General features: G+C 42.7%; 1 protein-coding gene across 1 annotated transcript in view; it reads left to right on the forward strand.

Moving 5' to 3' along the window:
* LOC311223493 (neural-cadherin) overlaps positions 1-20396 on the forward strand; it is a gene marked incomplete at both ends in the record, with an annotated part of 1556546 nt that overhangs the window by 1447818 nt on the left and 88332 nt on the right. Inside the window, 1 exon segment of the mRNA XM_084308277.1 lies at positions 13761-13941. Within this exon segment, the coding sequence (XP_084164403.1) occupies positions 13761-13941 (181 nt within the window).

The raw sequence follows: 20396 nt of genomic DNA on the forward strand, positions 1-20396 counted from the left end.
TACTGTATCTATGTGTGTCCCTATATCTGTGTGTACATGTAGATGTGTGTGTGTTCCTCTAGCTGTGTGTACTGTAGATGTGTGTGTGTTCCCTCTAGCTGTGTGTACATGTATATGTGTGTCTGTTCCTCTAGCTGTGTGTACATGTATATGTGTGTCTGTTCCTCTAGCTGTGTGTACATGTAGATGTGTGTCTGTTCCTCTAGCTGTGTGTACATGTATATGTGTGTATGTTCCTCTATCTGTGTGTACATGTCTATGTGTGTCTGTTCCTCTAGCTGTGTGTACATGTAGATGTGTGTCTGTTCCTCTAGCTGTGTGTACATGTATATGTGTGTCTGTTCCTCTAGCTGTGTGTACATGTCTAGTGTGTGTGTGTTCCTCTAGCTGTGTGTACATGTCTATGTGTGTGTGTTCCTCTAGCTGTGTGTACATGTATATGTGTGTCTGTTCCTCTAGCTGTGTGTACATGTCTATGTGTGTGTGTTCCTCTAGCTGTGTGTACATGTATATGTGTGTCTGTTCCTCTAGCTGTGTGTACATGTATATGTGTGTCTGTTCCTCTAGCTGTGTGTACATGTATATGTGTGTCTGTTCCTCTTAGCTGTGTGTACATGTATATGTGTGTGTGTTCCTCTAGCTGTGTGTACATGTATATGTGTGTCTGTTCCTCTAGCTGTGTGTACATGTATATGTGTGTCTGTTCCTCTAGCTGTGTGTACATGTATATGTGTGTGTGTTCCTCTAGCTGTGTGTACATGTATATGTGTGTCTGTTCCTCTAGCTGTGTGTACATGTCTATGTGTGTCCAGACGCGGATATGCTAGAGGTAGCAGAGATGAAATGGCCTGAGGCAACAGGTGCTGCTCAGAACATGGCCTCTCTCCAAACCACAGTAAGGAGTGAGGAGTGCAAACAACATGGTTTAATCCAAAAGTCAATTTGGAAACGTTGTATGAGGAAATGTGCCTTTCAGAGGGATGCCTGGTCACCTGGTCTACCTGTCAGAGGGAGCAGGGAGGTGAACACACTGCCCAGGGCAGCTTGCTTGCTTTTTCTTTTATCAAATATGTTTCTTTTTCCTTTTTCTTTTACATGAAATATAAAACAACACAAGACATACAATAATAATAATAATAGACATGACTTCACAGGACAATGATAACACTAACAATAACAATAATGACAGTAGAATCACTCCCGCCGACCCCACCTTAGTACCCCCAGACCCCCAGGGAACAACACCCCGATCCCGCTCAGCCGCTATATGGTGGTCTTAACCTTCTCCGCCGCCGCGACCCACAGCTCAATGCTGGCCTGTCCCACTCCAACCACACGAGCAGTCGAGATCTCCAAATAAATAACATCCAGCAATGTCAGGGACTCTCTGGTTCTTTCCATCTTATTGCAATCAGCTTTTTGGTTGCTGTAACGCCTGCCAGAATAATTATTTTCTGTTGTATGAATGTTGGTAGTAAAGATATATCATTTAGAAGTAATGTTGCTGCCGTGAGTGGAATTGATATATTACAGATGTTTGAGAGTTTAGTTGCTATAGATTTCCAAAAATGGACTACTGGTGGGCTTGAAGATATGTTAATAATTCTGTTGTTGATGCTGTTGTTGTGTGAGAAGGGGGTGAGGAGGGGTGGGGGTGGTGTATGTGACAAGAGATAAGTGGAGGAGGGGGAGAGGGGACTGAGGTAGTGTGACTCCTCTCACAAATATATGGGGAAAACGCCTAAACATACCATTACATAAAGATGTGTATAACACTAATTTATTGTGATATTGTTATCAACTTTGGACATGTTCTAGGTAAGACTTCAGGCACAAGCAGTGTTTTCAGCTAATACAGTATAGAGTAGATACTGTAGATGTGCAGGCATCTGTTTTCTAAATAATTCAGACGAAAATGGAAAAAAAACTCCATGACAATAGCACTGTGATTCTTCCTGTTTCAAAAGAGGTGTGACTTGTGCATCTGCTACAAATGGTTCCAGAAAAGTGTCTAATTTACTTTAAGTATGAATTCGACATGCGTTTTATGGAAAATTTGCAGGATTGCTATTAAGAGGTTAAGGTTTTCAAATGAATCGCCAAAATACATATTTGACATCATTGTGGAAAATGGGTTTTGCCTTGTCATAGTCTTTGTATGGGGGGGGGGGGGGGGGGGTGCTCCATGCCATTCGGCCAGGGTTTGAAGTATTCAGATTAACAAGCTGTGCAGAATTATTGCCCTTGGTGATGTCACAATTAATTAGCTTTGATTAATCAATTAGTTATGCTTCTTGGAGCCTGTAACACTGCTTACCTAATGGACTGCCCAGGTTATTAAAGGGCTTTACTCTTGGGTGTGGGGTAGCCAAGCTGGGAGGGAGAACATTATTCATTTGGTGAATGGCATGTCCAATACAGGGGAAGAAAATAAGTAATTGAAATTGTATTTAGACTAGTTTCTTTGCAAGAAAACTTAAAGGAGCATGCCAACATTATGGAAAATTAGCTTACCGTATTCTCCAGCGTCGGACAAGAAGACATACCAATTCCTTCTTTATGCGTTCAGTAGAAAGCTATCCAGCTGCAAACTAGCCTAGCTTAGCACAAATAAATGGAAGCGGATACAGACCAGCTAAGCTAGCCGTTGGCCAAAAACACCTCTCGTGGATTTTTAAGCTAAGCTAGTGGTCCGTATCCGCTTCCATTAATTTGTGCTAAGCTAGGAATTTGGCATATATTGTCTGACAGTAAGCACATTTCTCATAATTTTGTTGAAAACATTTCTTGTTTAATATTGACAGCCCTTCTTTATAGACAGTCAACATGCAGTAGTCGTCCAAATGCTGCTGTATTCTATCACCAAAGTACATTGGATGACAAGTATAAGATAGAAAGTGCAGTAGATCATACTAGAGTTGGTTCTGACAGGCAGCTTTTCATTTTCTGGGCCAAGTCAAGTTGTGTAACTTACAGTACGTTGACTTACATAGTGGCTCAAGCTGCGTTCCTTTCTGATTGGAGGTGGGAAGTTTGAAATTGGGAACAGGCTACGTGCATTCCAGCTACAAAGCCAGAAAACCATGGATGCTCACCCTAAACTTTTTTCACAGTTTTCCTTTTTCCCCTACAATGTGTCTTGCATGAACTACAACTCACAAAGACAGTTTACAACGATATACAGTGTTCGAATTATGAGGGGACCAATGGGGGCTCAGCCCCCATAGCTATAGTCTGAGCCCCCATAGTCAAGACCCCCTGTGGGGGTCTCTCAAAAAAATTATATATATTTTTTTTTTTTTTTTTTTAATGTACGAATTAGTATTATTTATGCTACCTAAATAAATTGTTAATAGATCATATTTTTCTTTTCAGTTTTTAAAAGAACAGAGTAATTAATGTTGTGGAATAGGCTGCATTTCACCTCCAAGCCGCTATGTGTCGCCCATGAGCGTCGCCCCATAAGTTTAACGCTACTCCAACCTAGTGAAGAAGAAGCAGCTGATGTAAACAGAAGGCTGCCGGTCCGTCTGTGTCCTGCAGGCTGCAACTGAAAACATAAACACTAAACAGTACGCCACATGCCGCCAAAAAAAAGGCTCAACCACCGCAAGGCTGTACAAAGCTGGACAGCTTTGGTTTTATAAAAAGGCCAAAGTCTGACGCTGTTAGTGCAGCAGCTAGCAGCGCTACTGTCACTGAAGTTGACACTGCTAGTGCTAGTATTAGTGTTAGCTCTGCTGCTCCTGTGCGCAGTGCACCTGTTATTGTTACCGCGCCGGTTGCCACTGCCAGACCCGAGTCTCCACCACTAGACCTGGACTGCGCTGCTACTCAACCACCACAATGCTGGGGTCCGAGTCAGTGGATCTTTTGGAAAAATAAATATAGCTGGTTATTTGCCAAGGAGGGATGCATTGGCTGCCTTCCATGTAAAAACGCCAAGATATTGTTAAATAAATCATTTCGAGCCCATTTGGCAGAGCAGTGGATGAATGGGACTGTGAGTAGCTCTCAGAGCAAGAAGTTGAGGAAGAAAATATACTTGCACAGTGATAGCGTTGCTCATAAGCAAGCTATAGAATGTCAAACCCAGAAGGAAGTGCTTCCAAGAAAAGTGAGCGAAATCACATCTGCTTTGCTCAAGGAGACAGCCAGTTCATTCAGGGCAGCATATACTGTCGCTAAAGAAAGGTTGACTTATACCAAATTGAACCCCCTTATGACACTTAATGAGTTGAACGGTGCGACAGTCGGGCCAGCTCACCGATCCGATCATTCTTGTGCACAGATCATAGAGCACATTGCCACAGAGATGAAAAAAAAAATTCTCATGTCAAATCGCAGGATTCACGTATCAGTATAACACTGGATGAAAGCACAATTCATGGAAAAGCTTACATGATAATTTATGTCAGATGTGATGTCACTGGGGATGGAGATGTGGACAATGTTTTTCTTGACCTTGTTGAACTTGATAAGGGCACAGATGCAGAGTTGCTTGACTACCTGTGCTCATTTGTTTATAACATTATTTATTTTGATTTATACAAGTATGAAGAGTTTATCGCCGGCCACTAGAGGGCAGCTTTTATGTTCATTTTATTATCAGATGATAATGTTACTTACTGTATCCTGATGAATGCTGCTGTTTTTTTCCATTCGATTATTTTGTTAGTTTTTGATTTATAAGTGCAGAGACAAATAAATGTTAATTCAAGTTCATACATTTTGTCTTATTTTTCAAATTAAATTGTTGTATTTTATCAGATGCAAAATGCAAATAAGTAAATATGGCATTATATATCAGAGGTGAGTAAGAAAATGAACAAATATTGATGGTTAAGAATGAGACTGAATAATGACATCACACAATAGACTGTTGTGTGATGTCATTATTACTCAGTATTAGACAAATTCTAATGAGATATTCCTCTAAATATGACTTCGAAAACAGCCACAATTTCAGGAAAATAATAGTAAAAAAACTAAATTCAGGGGGCCCCCATAGCTCTCAGATGATAATTCGAACCCTGACGATATATACTAATATACTCATACTTTTAAAACAGCTAATAACAACATTAACATGTATACGATGCAGGTGGCCATGTTGAAATGAGGCTGAGGCTTGAAATGGGGGTTGAGAAATTGATGCCCCATTGTATTAGAATTATTCCTAAGAAGTCAGAATTTCCAGCCTCCAAGTATGCAGCATTAGATTAAGTTGAAGGTGATGATATTTTAGCCAGGTATGTGGAGCACAGATCTGTAGGATAAGTGTCATTAATTTATTGACACTAAGAAAATATTGTCCAGATTATTATTATTATTATTATTATTATTATTATTATTATTATTATTATTATTATTATTATTATTATTATTATTATTATTATTATTATTATTATTATTATTATTATTATTATTATTATTATTGTCTACATTCAGCCAGCCGTGAAATGTGAAACGTTGAAAACAAAAAATTTAAAGGAAAGACTTTTTAAAGTCATCATCCTGTCTTACTCAGTCAATCAATCAATCAATCAAATTTATTTATATAGCACATTTAAACATGACACTTGTCAACCAAAGTGCTTCACAAAGGATGCTTGGTTCATACACATACAGCTCATTATAGTAATATTCCACAATTATTACATTGATAGTAATAATGGCACACAGTCATAAATTCACCAACATGCGCATTTGTTATACATGCAGGACTCTTTGAGACAGACATATGCGTATTACCGCTGCCATGTTTGGCGGGGAGAACCGGGGGGGGGGGGGGGGGGGGGTAGGGCGGGGGGTGGCAGTGTTGACGAGACAGCCTTGGCTCCCCCCTCCAGCACGCATACGAGTTAGCAGTGTGTGTGTGTGTGTCTATGTCCATGTGTGTGTTTGTGTGTATGTCCATGTGTGTGTGTGTATGTCCATGTGTGTGTGTACTGAATGTGCATGTGTGTGTGTGTGTGTGTGTGTGTGTGTGTGTGTGTGTGTGTGTGTGTGTGTGTGTGTGTGTGTGTGTGTGTATGGGTGTATGTGTGTGTATTTGTGTGTCTTCTGTCTATTTTTAATGAGGATGTTCCAAACAAATAATTACAATTTCACTCAAAACTGTTTACAGTGAAAGGATATAGTAACAAATATAGAACAGTTCCATATTTCATGGGACATGTACATACATATTACAACCATATACTGTATATGAACATGTATGTAATTTAAGTCACTATTATTGAAGTGCATTTTCACTATTTATGAAGAACATCTAATCAAACTAAACATCTAATCAAAAGCATAACTACCGGTAATGTGTTTGTCATAATCACGGCGAGAGCCTTCTTCACTCCTCCTCATCCTCCCTCCACATTCACAATGGAAGCCTCACATCCATATATGGGCAGCACCCCTTCACCCACTGTCAAGCTCCTCACTCAACACGGCTGTACCTCATCTCCTGATTCACACGCTGCCAGGCACCTCACTCAACAAATTAAATCAAATGTATTTGTAAGGCCCGACAACACACGTTAATGTCCCCATGGGCCGGACACGTCTTCTTTAGACAAGTCAAGAAGAAACATAACAATAAGTCAAGAACAAAACAAGAACACCAAAAGGTCCAACAAATTTAAAATAAATGCAAAATAAATGAATGAATGCAAACACTCCCAGACATACCCCACGCGAAGGTAAGGAAAAACTCACTAAAACCTAACAATAGGAAAAAATGCACCACAGGCAGTGTGGAGGAGAGAAACCTTAGAAGGGCCATTCAAGGGGGGATCTCCCTTCTTAGATGTCGGTGATAGTAGTGTTGCAGACTGACAGTTGGTACAACACAGCTGTATCTCATCCTCTGATCAGCAAGACACTACATCTACCGGCATATTCTGACCAGACCTCGCCGTCAAGTCAAGTCAAGAGTTTTAATTGTCACGGCATACAGGTATACAATGAAATGCGGTGGTCTTGCCCGCAACGATGTGCAATACAGTGGTACAACATATAATAGAATCAAAAAATGAAAAAACAACATTGTGCAGTAAACAGGTAACAGGTAACATGGAGTGACATCTCGGTATCTGTACATAGTTATTTACAGAGCATATGGGACATGCTAGTTAGCTTTGGTAGTGCAATACACTGTTCCTGTTATTCTAATTTAAAGTGTCCTTTCCTTTGGCCATAAGTGTGCGTGTGTGCGACATGAGTGTGTGCCCGCTCATGTTAAAGTGTTAAGTGGCTGCTCGTGTGTGAGCGTGCACAGCGTGCGTGTCGTATGTGTGTTCATGTGTGCTTGTGTGTGGATAGTTCAATGTTCTGAGCACTCAATGTTCATTGTTCATGGCTCTGATGGCCTGGGGGAAGAAGCTGAGCCTAAGCCGCTCTGTCTTAGTAGCTGGGGTTCGCAGGCGTCTGCCTGACCTCAGCAGCTGAAACAGGCTGTTATTGGGGTGGTGAGGGTCTTTCATTATCCTGCAGGCTCTGGATTTTCACCTCTTGTTGTATAGAACCTGCAGGGGGGGTAGTGCAATACCCGTGGTACGCTCGGCTGAGCGCACCACTCTCTGTAGGGCCTTCTTGTCCTGTGCTGTGCTGTTTCCATACCAGGCAGTGATGTTTCCGGTCAGGATGCTCTCTACAGCTCCTGAGTAGAAGGACTGGAGTATCTTCCCCGATACTCTGAACTTCCTTAACTGTCTCAGGTGGTAGAGGCGCTGTTTCGCCTTTTTTACGACTGAGTCTATGTGTGTTGACCATGTCAGGTCCTCTGAGATGTGGACCCCCAGGTACTTAAAGCTGCTCACCCTGTCCACGGTAGCCCCGTTAATCATCAGTGGTGTGTGCGTCTCCTGCTGTCCTCTCCTATAATCCACGATCAGCTCCTTGGTTTTACCAATGTTCAGGAGCAGGCTGTTGTCCTGGCACCAGCGTTCCAGTACCTCAACCTCCTCCCGGTAGGCCTTCTCGTCGTTGTCCGAGATCAGCCCCACCACCACCGTGTCGTCTGCGAACTTCACTATGGAGTTGGAGCTGAACTTGGCCACACAATCGTGTGTGTAGAGTGAGTACAGCAGGGGGCTCAGAACACAGCCCTGGGGGGACCCGATGCTCAGGGTGATGGTGTTGGAGGTCTGACCCCCCACCCTGACCGCCTGGGGTCTTTCGCTCAGAAAGTCCAGTATCCAGGCGCTCAGGGCAGAGCTCAGACCTAGCTCGATCAGCTTGTCCACCAGTCTGGTGGGGACTATGGTGTTGAACGCTGAGCTGTAGTCAATGAACAACAGTCTCACATAGCCCCCCTTCTGACGGTCAAGGTGCGAGAGGGTGCTGTGCAGTACCTGGGAGACCACGTCGTCGGTGGACCTGTTTGTCCTGTATGCAAATTAGGGGTGGGACGATACATCGATCCAGATCGATACATCGATGTAATTATCAACAATCGAATCGGATCGATGCGATGTAATAAGATCGATTCATATCGATACTCTTATTTTGAAAATCCTGTGGCGAGTCTCATATCCGCCCAAGAACAACAGCAGTAGCTCCGTGTGTGTAGACGTTACAGCATAGCATTCTCCCTTTCTGTGTGTGTGTGTGCGCGCGTCTTTGGAAAGACCAGATGAGGTCAGAGGAGTTTGATGTTTAAATGTTATTTAAACATAAACAATATAATACATAATAAATGTAGGCCTATACATGATCATGCAACATCAACAAATTGTTGTAGGAACGGTTTGGGAGAGGGAGGTTGTGAGTTTTGAGTTCCAAAAAATGTAGCTTAAAGTTTAAAGCTCAATATATAAAAACGTGGCACTTTACAGTGAACAGGTCTATTTGTATTAAAAACAATAGATTGATTTTCCTTTAAATGTCTGGAAGAGCTCAAAAATACAAATGTCAAATGATATTTTCATTACCTTTTTTTTGTTGATCTAAATGTTACTGATTGTGTTAAATGGGCATATGATATCATCTCATATCGATCGCAGGCACCTGAATCTAATCGTATCGTATTGTATCGTGAGAGACTTTGTGATATCGGCAAATATTGTATCGTTGTCCAAAGAATCGATATCGTATCGTATAGGGGTGGGAATCACCAGTTTCATCATGATACGATACGATATCGATTCTTTGGACAACGATACGATATTTGCCGATATCACAAAGTCTCTCACGATACAATACGATACGATTAGATTCAGGTGCCTGCGATCGATATGAGATGATATCATATGCCCATTTAACACAATCAGTAACATTTAGATCAACAAAAAAAAGGTAATGAAAATATCATTTGACATTTGTATTTTTGAGCTCTTCCAGACATTTAAAGGAAAATCAATCTATTGTTTTTAATACAAATAGACCTCCTGTTCACTGTAAAGTGCCACGTTTTTATATATTGAGCTTTAAACTTTAAGCTACATTTTTTGGAACTCAAAACTCACAACCTCCCTCTCCCAAACCGTTCCTACAACAATTTGTTGATGTTGCATGATCATGTATAGGCCTACATTTATTATGTATTATATTGTTTATGTTTAAATAACATTTAAACATCAAACTCCTCTGACCTCATCTGGTCTTTCCAAAGACGCGCGCACACACACACACAGAAAGGGAGAATGCTATGCTGTAACGTCTACACACACGGAGCTACTGCTGTTGTTCTTGGGCGGATATGAGACTCGCCACAGGATTTTCAAAATAAGAGTATCGATATGAATCGATCTTATTACATCGCATCGATCCGATTCGATTGTTGATAATTACATCGATGTATCGATCTGGATCGATGTATCGTCCCACCCCTAGTATCGTATCATGATGAAACTGGTGATTCCCACCCCTAATGCAAATTGCATAGGGTCCATATCACTGGGGAGGGAGGCACAAATGTGGTCCTTGACCAGCCTCTCGAAACATTTCATGACCACAGAGGTGAGTGCCACCGGTCTGTAGTCATTTGGACATGTTGGGGAGGGTTTCTTCGGTACAGGGATGATGGTAGACATCTTGAAGCAGGCAGGGACCACTGACTCCGCCAGGGATTGATTAAATATGGCGGTGAACACTGGGGCCAGCTGGTTGGCGCAGGACTTGAGTATGCGTCCTGTTATGCCATCTGGGCCAGCAGCCTTCCTGGTGTTCACCTGCATAAATGCTCTTCTCACACTGTGTTCCGACAACGAGAGAGCGTCCCCGCCCCCCCGCGGTTGCCCCCCCCCCCCCTCCACAACAGCCGGCGCGCCAGTGACGTCACTAGCCGGAGAGCCAGCAGCGCCACTGTCTACACCAAACCGAGCGTAGAAGATGTTGAGCTTGTCCACGAGGGAGGCGTCGTCGCTCCCCATCGTGGTGTTATTCTAGTTACCTAGGACCCCCGCTCCAGTGCACCTTCCTGCCTGGACATCTCGTGCTGCACAAGGAGTGCTCCTGCTCTTTCTCGACACAGACCTGTGTCTTCTGCCCACAGCTGCACTGGGAGTGCACCTGGCCTCATCCCCCCAAGAACATTCTAACCCCTGTCTGTTGCACATTCCTGATGTCAAACCTGTCTGCTTGGGGAACAATATTAAAACACCCTAAAACGCTCCATTCTCTCTTCTCCTGTGTTTAGCTATTGGGCTCTGCCTAAACCCATTCTCACAGTGTTGTGTTATAGTTATAGTAACGAACCTGAAACAATATACTAAACAATCCAACAGAAACACAACAAATATAGTTGACTGGCAGACCCCAGGTGGTGAGAGCAGGCAACTGCACCTCCTCATCCATCACCCTCAACATAGGGGCCCCCCAGGGCTGTGTTCTGAGTCCCCTCCTCTACTCCCTGTACACACACGACTGTGTGGCTCAGCGGAGTAGCAATACAATCGTCAAATTTGCTGACGACACAGTGGTGGTGGGCCTGATCTCTGCCAACGACGAGAGGGCCTACCTGGAAGAGGTCAAGGTCCTGGCGGGATGGTGCCAGGAAAACAGCCTCTCCCTGAACGTCAGCAAAACAAAGGAGATGATTGTGGACTTCAGGAGGTCGGGGGTCAAGGACTACAGCCCCCTCAGCATCGACGGGGCACCGGTTGAGAGAGTCAACAGCTTTAAGTACCTCGGAGCCTACATATCCGAGGACTTGACATGGACCACACACATTAACAGTGTTGTGAAGAAGGCACGACAACGCCTCTACTTCCTCAGGCGCCTAAGGAAGTTCCAAGTCAGCCAGAAGATCCTTAAGAACTTCTACTCATGTACAATAGAGAGCATCTTGACCGGCAACATCACCTCCTGGTTTGGGAATAGCACTGCACAAGACCAAAGCACACTACAAAGAGTGACACGTTCAGCCGAACGCACAATTGGAGGGGGGCTCCCCACCCTCCAGAACATTTACTACAAGCGTTGCAAGGGCAAGGCTAAGAGAATCATTAAAGACTCCAGTCACCCGAACAACTGCCTCTTTGAACTGCTGCGGTCAGGCAAGCGATACAGGAGTCTCAAGGCGAGCACAGAAAGACTCAGAAGAAGCTTCTATCCCCAGGCCATCAGGCTGCTAAACGAACAATGAATGAACACTACACAACAACAACCACCAAACGCACATAGCACACACATCCACACGCACACACTCACTTTAAACAAACACACTGTAGCACCCACTCCACACACTTATAGCACACACCCACTTTAAACAAACACACTGTAGCACCCACTCCCCACACTTTATATTTATGGATGAAGGATTGCACTACAACTCGTACACCTTACTGTAAATTGTACCTAAAATTGTACCTCATCCCATTTCTGCTTTGCACTAGATAGTACTGTACATTAGTACACTGCATAGTATTGTGTATTGTATATTATATGGTAACTCAGAACATTGTACATATGTCTATACCGAACACTGTGACCTCATTTTCTTCTTCTAAATTCATGCTATATTATGTTATTATGTTATTTGATACTATCTTGTCTAGCACAGTCTCTGGAGCGTAACAGTAAGAAGCATTTTGTAGGAAAGTATTCTGTACTTCTGTATGACAACTATTAAAGAACTTGAACTTGAAACTCAAGCAATGAAGTGGCAACTGCACCTCCTCATCCATCACCCTCAACATAGGGGCCCCCCAGGGCTGTGTTCTGAGTCCCCTCCTCTACTCCCTGTACACACACGACTGTGTGGCTCAGCGGAGTAGCAATACAATCGTCAAATTTGCTGACGACACAGTGGTGGTGGGCCTGATCTCTGCCAACGACGAGAGGGCCTACCTGGAAGAGGTCAAGGTCCTGGCGGGATGGTGCCAGGAAAACAGCCTCTCCCTGAACGTCAGCAAAACAAAGGAGATGATTGTGGACTTCAGGAGGTCGGGGGTCAAGGACTACAGCCCCCTCAGCATCGACAGGGCACCGGTTGAGAGAGTCAACAGCTTCAAGTACCTCGGAGCCTACATATCCGAGGACTTGACATGGACCACACACATTAACAGTGTGGTGAAGAAGGCACGACAACGCCTCTACTTCCTCAGGCGCCTAAGGAAGTTCCAAGTCAGCCAGAAGATCCTTAAGAACTTCTACTCATGTACAATAGAGAGCATCTTGACCGGCAACATCACCTCCTGGTTTGGGAATAGCACTGCAAAAGACCAAAGCAGACTACAAAGAGTGACACGTTCAGCCGAACGCACAATTGGAGGGGGGCTCCCCACCCTCCAGAACATTTACTACAAGCGTTGCAAGGGCAAGGCTAAGAGAATCATTAAAGACTCCAGTCACCCGAACAACTGCCTCTTTGAACTGCTGCGGTCAGGCAAGCGATACAGGAGTCTCAAGGCGAGCACAGAAAGACTCAGAAGTAGCTTCTATCCCCAGGCCATCAGGCTGCTAAACGAACAATGAATGAACACTACACAACAACAACCACCAAACGCACATAGCACACACATCCACACGCACACACTCACTTTAAACAAACACACTGTAGCACCCACTCCACACACTTTATAGCACACACCCACTTTAAACAAACACACTGTAGCACCCACTCCCCACACTTTATATTTATGGATGAAGGATTGCACTACAACTCGTACACCTTACTGTAAATTGTACCTAAAATTGTACCTCATCCCATTTCTGCTTTGCACTAGATAGTACTGTACATTAGTACACTGCATAGTATTGTGTATTGTATATTATATGGTAACTCAGAACATTGTACATATGTCTATACCGAACACTGTGACCTCATTTTCTTCTTCTAAATTCATGCTATATTATGTTATTATGTTATTGATACTATCTTGTCTAGCACAGTCTCTGGAGCGTAACAGTAAGAAGCATTTTGTATGAAAGTATTCTGTACTTCTGTATGACAACTATTAAAGAACTTGAACTTGAACTTGTTTTATCCATCTCTATCTCTCTCTATATTTCTCCTAATATTATATATACCATAATATTATATTTATTATACCCCTAATTTTGTATATTTATGTCATTTCTCAGATTCTCAGATACCTCCAAACTCTGTATATTTATATCAATAAATGCAATACATGTTTAGTCAAGTTTGCACGTTATTCCCGTGTGAGTGTGGGGTTCCTCCCAGCGAGTTGTTCCCCAGGCACTATGTGGCTGTCCACTGCTCCTACATAGTTAGGACGGGTCTAAATGCAGAGAATACATTACTGGTATGTGTAAAATGTACCCTTTCCTTTTCTCTCATTCTTCTCCCTCTGCAGGCTGTATGAGAGACCTGCGTCTGAACGGTCACTACATGCCCCTGGACAGCCAGCCGAGAGAAGGGGTTTCCCAGGTCAGCGTGCAGGGGCTCTCTGCCGGCTGCTCCTCCGACTCCTGCAAGAGGAACCAGTGTAGCCCCCCTTTCACATGCGTCGACTTGTGGAGGGTCCACGAATGCAGGTAAATGCACGTAAATATACCTTGCACTATCATTCTGCCTCTCAGGGTTTCCAGTAGCAATGTCTTTGGTCGGCCAACGTGGCCGATTCGATTCAAATTTACGAGCTACATTTTACAATTGAATGGCCATATCATGTAATACACGTGCAGTACTACAACTGCATGAAAACATGGTTACGAGAAGTAATCATAAGTACAGTACTTATAAGTCACAGGAGTCTTCAATGCCGTTGCATGGTGATCTATTTTGTGAATACATTGTTTTCTGATCAAGTAACAATATATTAGTTGGCAGACAACTCCTTGGGACAAGGGGTGACAGTAGCTCAGGAGGTAGAGCAGTCCTCTGGTAATCTGGAGGTTCCCGGTTCGATTCCCGCTCCTCCCGGGCAGCATGTCGAAGTGTCCTTGAGCAAGACAATTAACCCCTAATTGTTCTCGATGAGCAGGTTGGCACCTTGCATGGTTGCCTCCGCCATCGGTGTGTGAATGTGTGAGTGAATGGGTAAAATGTGAGGAACAAATTGTAAAGCACTTTGGATAAAAGCAATATATAAATCCACCATTTACCATTTACAATCTCACGTTACTACCAAACGTACTGGACCAACAGAATGTTTGTTTTCGTTTTTATACCCAAATTATCTTAAGACAGTAGTGTCTTAAGAAAATGGATCTGTAGCTACATGCAGGACAATTCCCCTCGGTGCTCTCAGTGTCATCCATAACATCCTTCCCAAATCATTAGTTAGAGAGCAGCTCCAGACTTTATACTTAATGACATCTAGTTTGAGTCTTAGCACTCTAAAGCTCACGCTTCGTTTGTTCATAATTTGGTAATAGCGAATGTAAGCACACCGCGGCTATGAGATCAAATCAAAGTGGAGTGAATTCATTCTCTGCCCTTTTCATATCAACAGAAGGACATTAGATCTCTCCAAATGGAGACAAATGCTAATCCAGTGACCCCAGACTAATGGTGCAAATCTATATTGTTCTATGGAGGAAATGGATTTCATATCCTGCTGTCCTTCCCGGCCTTCCATCCCAGAGCCTCTCACACACACACACCCTCCTCTTCTCCTCTTCTCCTCTTCTCCTCCTATCCTCTTCTCCTCTCTTAATTTCTTAGTTTCCCCACACCTCCTCCTCTTTTCCACACTGATCCAATGTCAGGTTTCAACACGGTCTCATCAGAAAATGTAAATAAAGTACTAATCAATCCCACAGGAAAAAAGGTACATAATGGTAGGTTATGTTATAGCTATAGTATAGAGTAATATATTTACGTATAAGAAATCAGTGAAAGTCCAAAACGGCGTGACCGGGTGTTGAACCAACAATCGCTGCAGTCGTGGGCGAGTGAGAGCGAGTGCTCTCTCCACTATCTAACTATGATTACAGTTAGAGTTGAGGTTAGTCAACAGCAGAGGGTGCTGATGTCCGGCAAGTGCCAGTGCTTTATCCAATGTAGGGATAGCTTTACTTGCGAGTGCTTGAAATATATGAAATATGATAGCTATGGATCTAATTAACACGTTGATTGTCAGTGAGTTGCTTCCAGTCAACATGCACAAAACAGATAATTTTTTCATACATTTCCGTTTTATACCGTGGTGAATATGAATATATTTCTAGAGCGTTCTGTCTAATCTCAATAAACTCCAGCAAATCGAGCTTCAATGTATTTCCTTAGAAATCGTGCCATTTGTTGCTTGATTTATGAATCGTTTTCAAATAAACGCTAGATTATCGATATTATATGTGTCATCATGCACGAACAGAAGCGGGGTCTGAAAAATCGCTTCTCCGTACTTTGGTCTGCGCGAACCGCACTCACACACACACACGCGCTCCGATGGCGATGAAAGAAACATCTGATCAACCCAAGATTGGTAACATAGAGTCCTTACCTCACATCTGATGTAATGCAAAAAGATTAATCCAATTCCTGATCGCCATTCCAAATATTGATCGCGTTTATTGATCCAACGTTATATGTCCAAAACACATAATCCACGCTGCTCCGAGTGTCCCCAGTCCATGTGTGATAAACGTTACTCTTGCCCGAGAAAGAAAACCTGGGCCGGATTTCTTAGATCGATGCACAGCCCCAGCCAGAGGGATTCCAATGATGTGCAATACCAGCCGGGAGGCGCAGGCGGCGGTATTTGCCCTTTGCAAGCTCAGACCCATTCCCAATGATAACATCAGGCTGGATGGATGAAAAATGAATGGATATAGCTAATAAAATAAATAACGATTAAAACCAGAGATTTCTCGGGTTTGGCACCCAGCGCATGGCGAGTTAACCCGAGATATCTCCGGTCTGGCCCCGAATGTGTTAACAGTTATGGTTGAAACATAAAGTTATGGTTAAGGTTAGTGTTCGATCCCCAGCAGGTGAACTTAAATATTGTAATATGTGTGCTTATTTTTAACATGTACACATGTTACATTTTCAATACAATACGTAAATATATTACTTGCTGAGTGAATCAGTTCCCCGAGCCACATTTGTGTATTCAACATTTTTGGGGGAATTAACTGATAAAAAATGTATCGAATCAAATCGAATCATGGTCAAATAAAGAGCTTTCATGATGCATTGAATCGTTGCCTGAATAATCGTAATCGAATTTAATCGTTGTGAGGTTGCATCGTTACACCCTTAATGCACACACATTACATACATTCTGCTTTTAAACAATTCCAAACTTGCTTATTAGTAGTTTATTGAACTACACTATAAATCAAATCAAATCAAATCAAATGTATTTGTAAAGCCTGCAATCACATGTTAATGTCCCCATGAGCTGGACAAGTCTTCTTTAACACTAGCACAGCCGACAAGGGGTCAAATGACCCCTAGGCATTTTCAAGTCAAGTCAAGTCAAGTCAAGAGTTTTAATTGTCACGGCATACAAGTATACAATGAAATGCGGGTGGTCTTGCCCGCAACGATGTGCAATACAGTGGTACAACATATAATATAATCCAATAAAAAAACAACATTGTGCAATAAACAGGTAACAGGTAACATGGTGTGACATCACGGTATCTGTACATAGTTATTTACAGAGCATATAGGACATGCTAGGTAGCTTTGGTAGTGCAATACACTGTTCCTGTTATTCTAATTTAAAGTGGCCTTTCCTTTTGGCCATAAGTGTGCGGCATGAGTGTGTGCCCGCTCATGTTAAAGTGTTAAGTGGCTGCTAGTGTGTGAGCGTGCACAGCGTGCGTGTCGTGTGTGTGTTCATGTGTGCTTGTGTGTGGATAGTTCAGTGTTCTGTGGCACTCAATGTTCATTGTTCAGGGCTCTGATGGCCTGGGGGAAGAAGCTGAGCCTAAGCCGCTCTGTCCTAGTAGCTGGGGTTCGCAAGCATCTGCCTGACCTCAGCAGCTGGAACAGGCTGTTATTGGGGTGGTGAGGGTCTTTCATTATCCTGCAACTCGTGGCTCGCGAGCTGCATGTGGCTCTTTGCCTGTCAATGTGTGACTCTTCCATAAAAAGTTATAATATAATAATATATTCAGAGGTAATTATATAGTTTACGCTGTTTATTTTTCTCATATTTCTCATATAAGCTGTCGGGTCATCTGACCCGTTCCTGGCGGGAATTAGTGGCATTTTCTCCATGGCTGTGCTAGTGTTAAACAAGTCAAGAAGAAACATCACAATAAATCAAGAACAAAAAACCCATCATGAAATCCAAAACAACACTCCCAGACATACCCCAGCAAAGGTAAGGAAAAACTCACTAAAAACCTATAGCAATAGGAAAAAAGCACCACAGGTGATGTGGAGGAGAGACATCTTAGAAGGGAGGGGGGACCCCCCTTCTTGGATGTCGGTGATAGTAGTGTTGCTATGGATGCACTATCAAATCACTTTACTCTCTCTCTCAAATCTCTCAGGTCATGTTTGTGAAGTTTTCTACTCTGTATGCAGTGAGGAAAGATTCATATCGGTACCAACTGTCAGTTCTTGCCTGCCTTGTTTTTACATTTACATTTACATTTAGCTGGTTGATAGATATCAGTGTTTTCAACCTGTAATAAACTCATCACCTGTGGTTCCGTGAAGTTTCTGCGTTGTTTTGTTTTTTTGTTGAATGATGGTTATCTTACTTGGAAATCAACCTCTCCCGTACTGGCTGTAACACTGTTTCACCCCGTTAATGCATCCGTACAAATAATTAACTCGAAAACGTTGTCTCTTTCCTTGATGTTGATGTTTATTCCATAAACATAGACTTGTACAAGATGGAAACAGTTAAATTCATTATTATATCGATCTCTCCTGTTATCAGCTCGATGGTTTGTTGCGGCCCAGTGGTTAGCCAAAAGCCTTCCCTGTTAGCCGAAGCTAGCTATCTCGTGTCTCCGGAGGGTGGAGGGCCTCCCATCCCCCACATTCCAGCTTACTGATGTCTCTCTGTCAACGTGTCTACGCGTCTGCCTCGTCTCCTAGTCTGAGTCAAACTGGAAGAACTCACAACTATAAAGTATATTCCTTAGCAACTGCTGCTAGCCCATAGCAACCCCACCCTATCTCATCACTATAGCAACGGCTTCTCCCCTCCCTAGCCAACCAGCTATCTTTGTTGATGCTAAAGCTATCGCTCCCACAGAGCCTGTGCCCGGCCCCGGTCTGTCTTACAGTTTCAAAGTTCAACACACAATACAATGTTTCAACTAATATCTCTATAGATATGTACTTTACCTACATGTTATAACCCTTTAGACCTACAACACCTGCTAATAATGCATTATATTATCCTGTATATACACACAAATGAGTCTCCCCGGTTTCAATGGGATTACACACACACAGAGGAGATGTATGTCTCAGCGTTTACAGTTTAACACGGTTAAACTGATATCTATAGGTTGTTATAACCAAAAATAAAAACCATTGATTTCATCATGGTGTTTTTATCGAAAGCAACTTATGGTTTATGGAAATTATGAACAACAAGTCAGCAGGAGGGTGTTATGGTTTGAAACCGACCCCAATAGCACAACACTGCTAAATGACTAAATGTAAATGTATTATAAGGAAAGGTTAACCTTCTGTAGTGTGGTAGTGAAAGGGTTAACCATCTGTAGTGTGGTAGTGAAAGGTTTGTTGGAAGCCTCACATAAGCCATGTAATGTTGGGGGTCAAGGTATTGGCTGAAGGAAAGGCTACATCAATAAGCATTTAGATGTTTAGATTTAAAGGTTAACCTTCTGTAGTGTGGCAGTGAAAGGGTTAACCTTCTGTAGCTGTGAGAGAATTGTTGAATAGATACACAAATGTTCTAGAATGTTTGATTATGACATCATACTGTGACATCACAAATGTTTTCGGGCATTCATAACATTATTTTCTATGATGAATTGAAAATGGGGGATCCTGATGTAAACAAGATGAAAGTCTTTCTCTGGTCTGCATCCCCTTAACAATTGTGTGTATTGAGCTGTACTGTATTGTACCCATTCTGCAATCTGTTAATAAAGTTTTCAATCAATCAATCAAGTTAACCTTCTGTAGTGTGGCAGTGAAAGGGTTAACCTTCTGTAGTGTGGTAGTGAAAGGTTAACCTTCTGTAGTGTGGCAGTGAAAGGGTTAACCTTCTGTAGTGTGGCAGTGAAAGGGTTAACCTTCTGTAGTGTGGTAGTGAAAGGTTAACCTTCTGTTAACTCACTAAACCTCACAAACAAGGAAAGGCTGCATCAAAATAACTGTTTTCTTTCGTAGCTGCGTTTCTGCCACTCTTCACAAGCAAAGAGACTGTTTCCATTCTGTGAAAACCCGCCCTACTCTGCTCTGATTCGCAGACTGTGGGTGGGGGGGGAGAAACGCTGAATGTGATTGGATCAGAGTAGCCAGACAGACAGGCAGAGCAGCCAGCCGGACAGTGGAGCACTGAGAGAGAGGAAACAGCGGAGGATTTAACGAGGCGCGTTAATACAATTTTGTTTATCTGGCTTATTGCTGCGGATTCAAGCCAAGTTGCAATAATACAGTACAGCTCAATACACACAATTGTTAAGGGGATGCAGACCCAGAAAGACGTTTGTCTTGTCATCAAATGAATTGCCAGCGCGCGTTCGTCTACAACAACAACCAACGCGTCCTATAATGATAATAAGTTGTTTGTTATTTTCTTTGAGTTTCCCTATTGAATGAATTTACTTCTTATACCATTAGGTTGCAATAAATTCACTCGAATGAAATTCGTTCGCTCATCAAATTCGTGACATTCTAAATGTGTTTTAATGTTGTTTAATTTAATGACAATACACCCACGCGCGTTTTTTTTTAATCTTTTTTATATGGACAGGATACTGCGTTTGTTGCGTTGCTATAACTTATAACATTAAGATAAAGTGTATAAACATTGTTCTTCTCCCTGCTAAGAAAGGAGAGCATTTGGCTGTGTGTGTTTCAACACCTCTAAGTA

This window comes from Notolepis coatsorum, assembly GCF_963971535.1.
Source record: "Notolepis coatsorum genome assembly, chromosome: 2".
Classification (NCBI taxonomy): Eukaryota; Metazoa; Chordata; class Actinopteri; order Aulopiformes; family Paralepididae; genus Notolepis; species Notolepis coatsorum.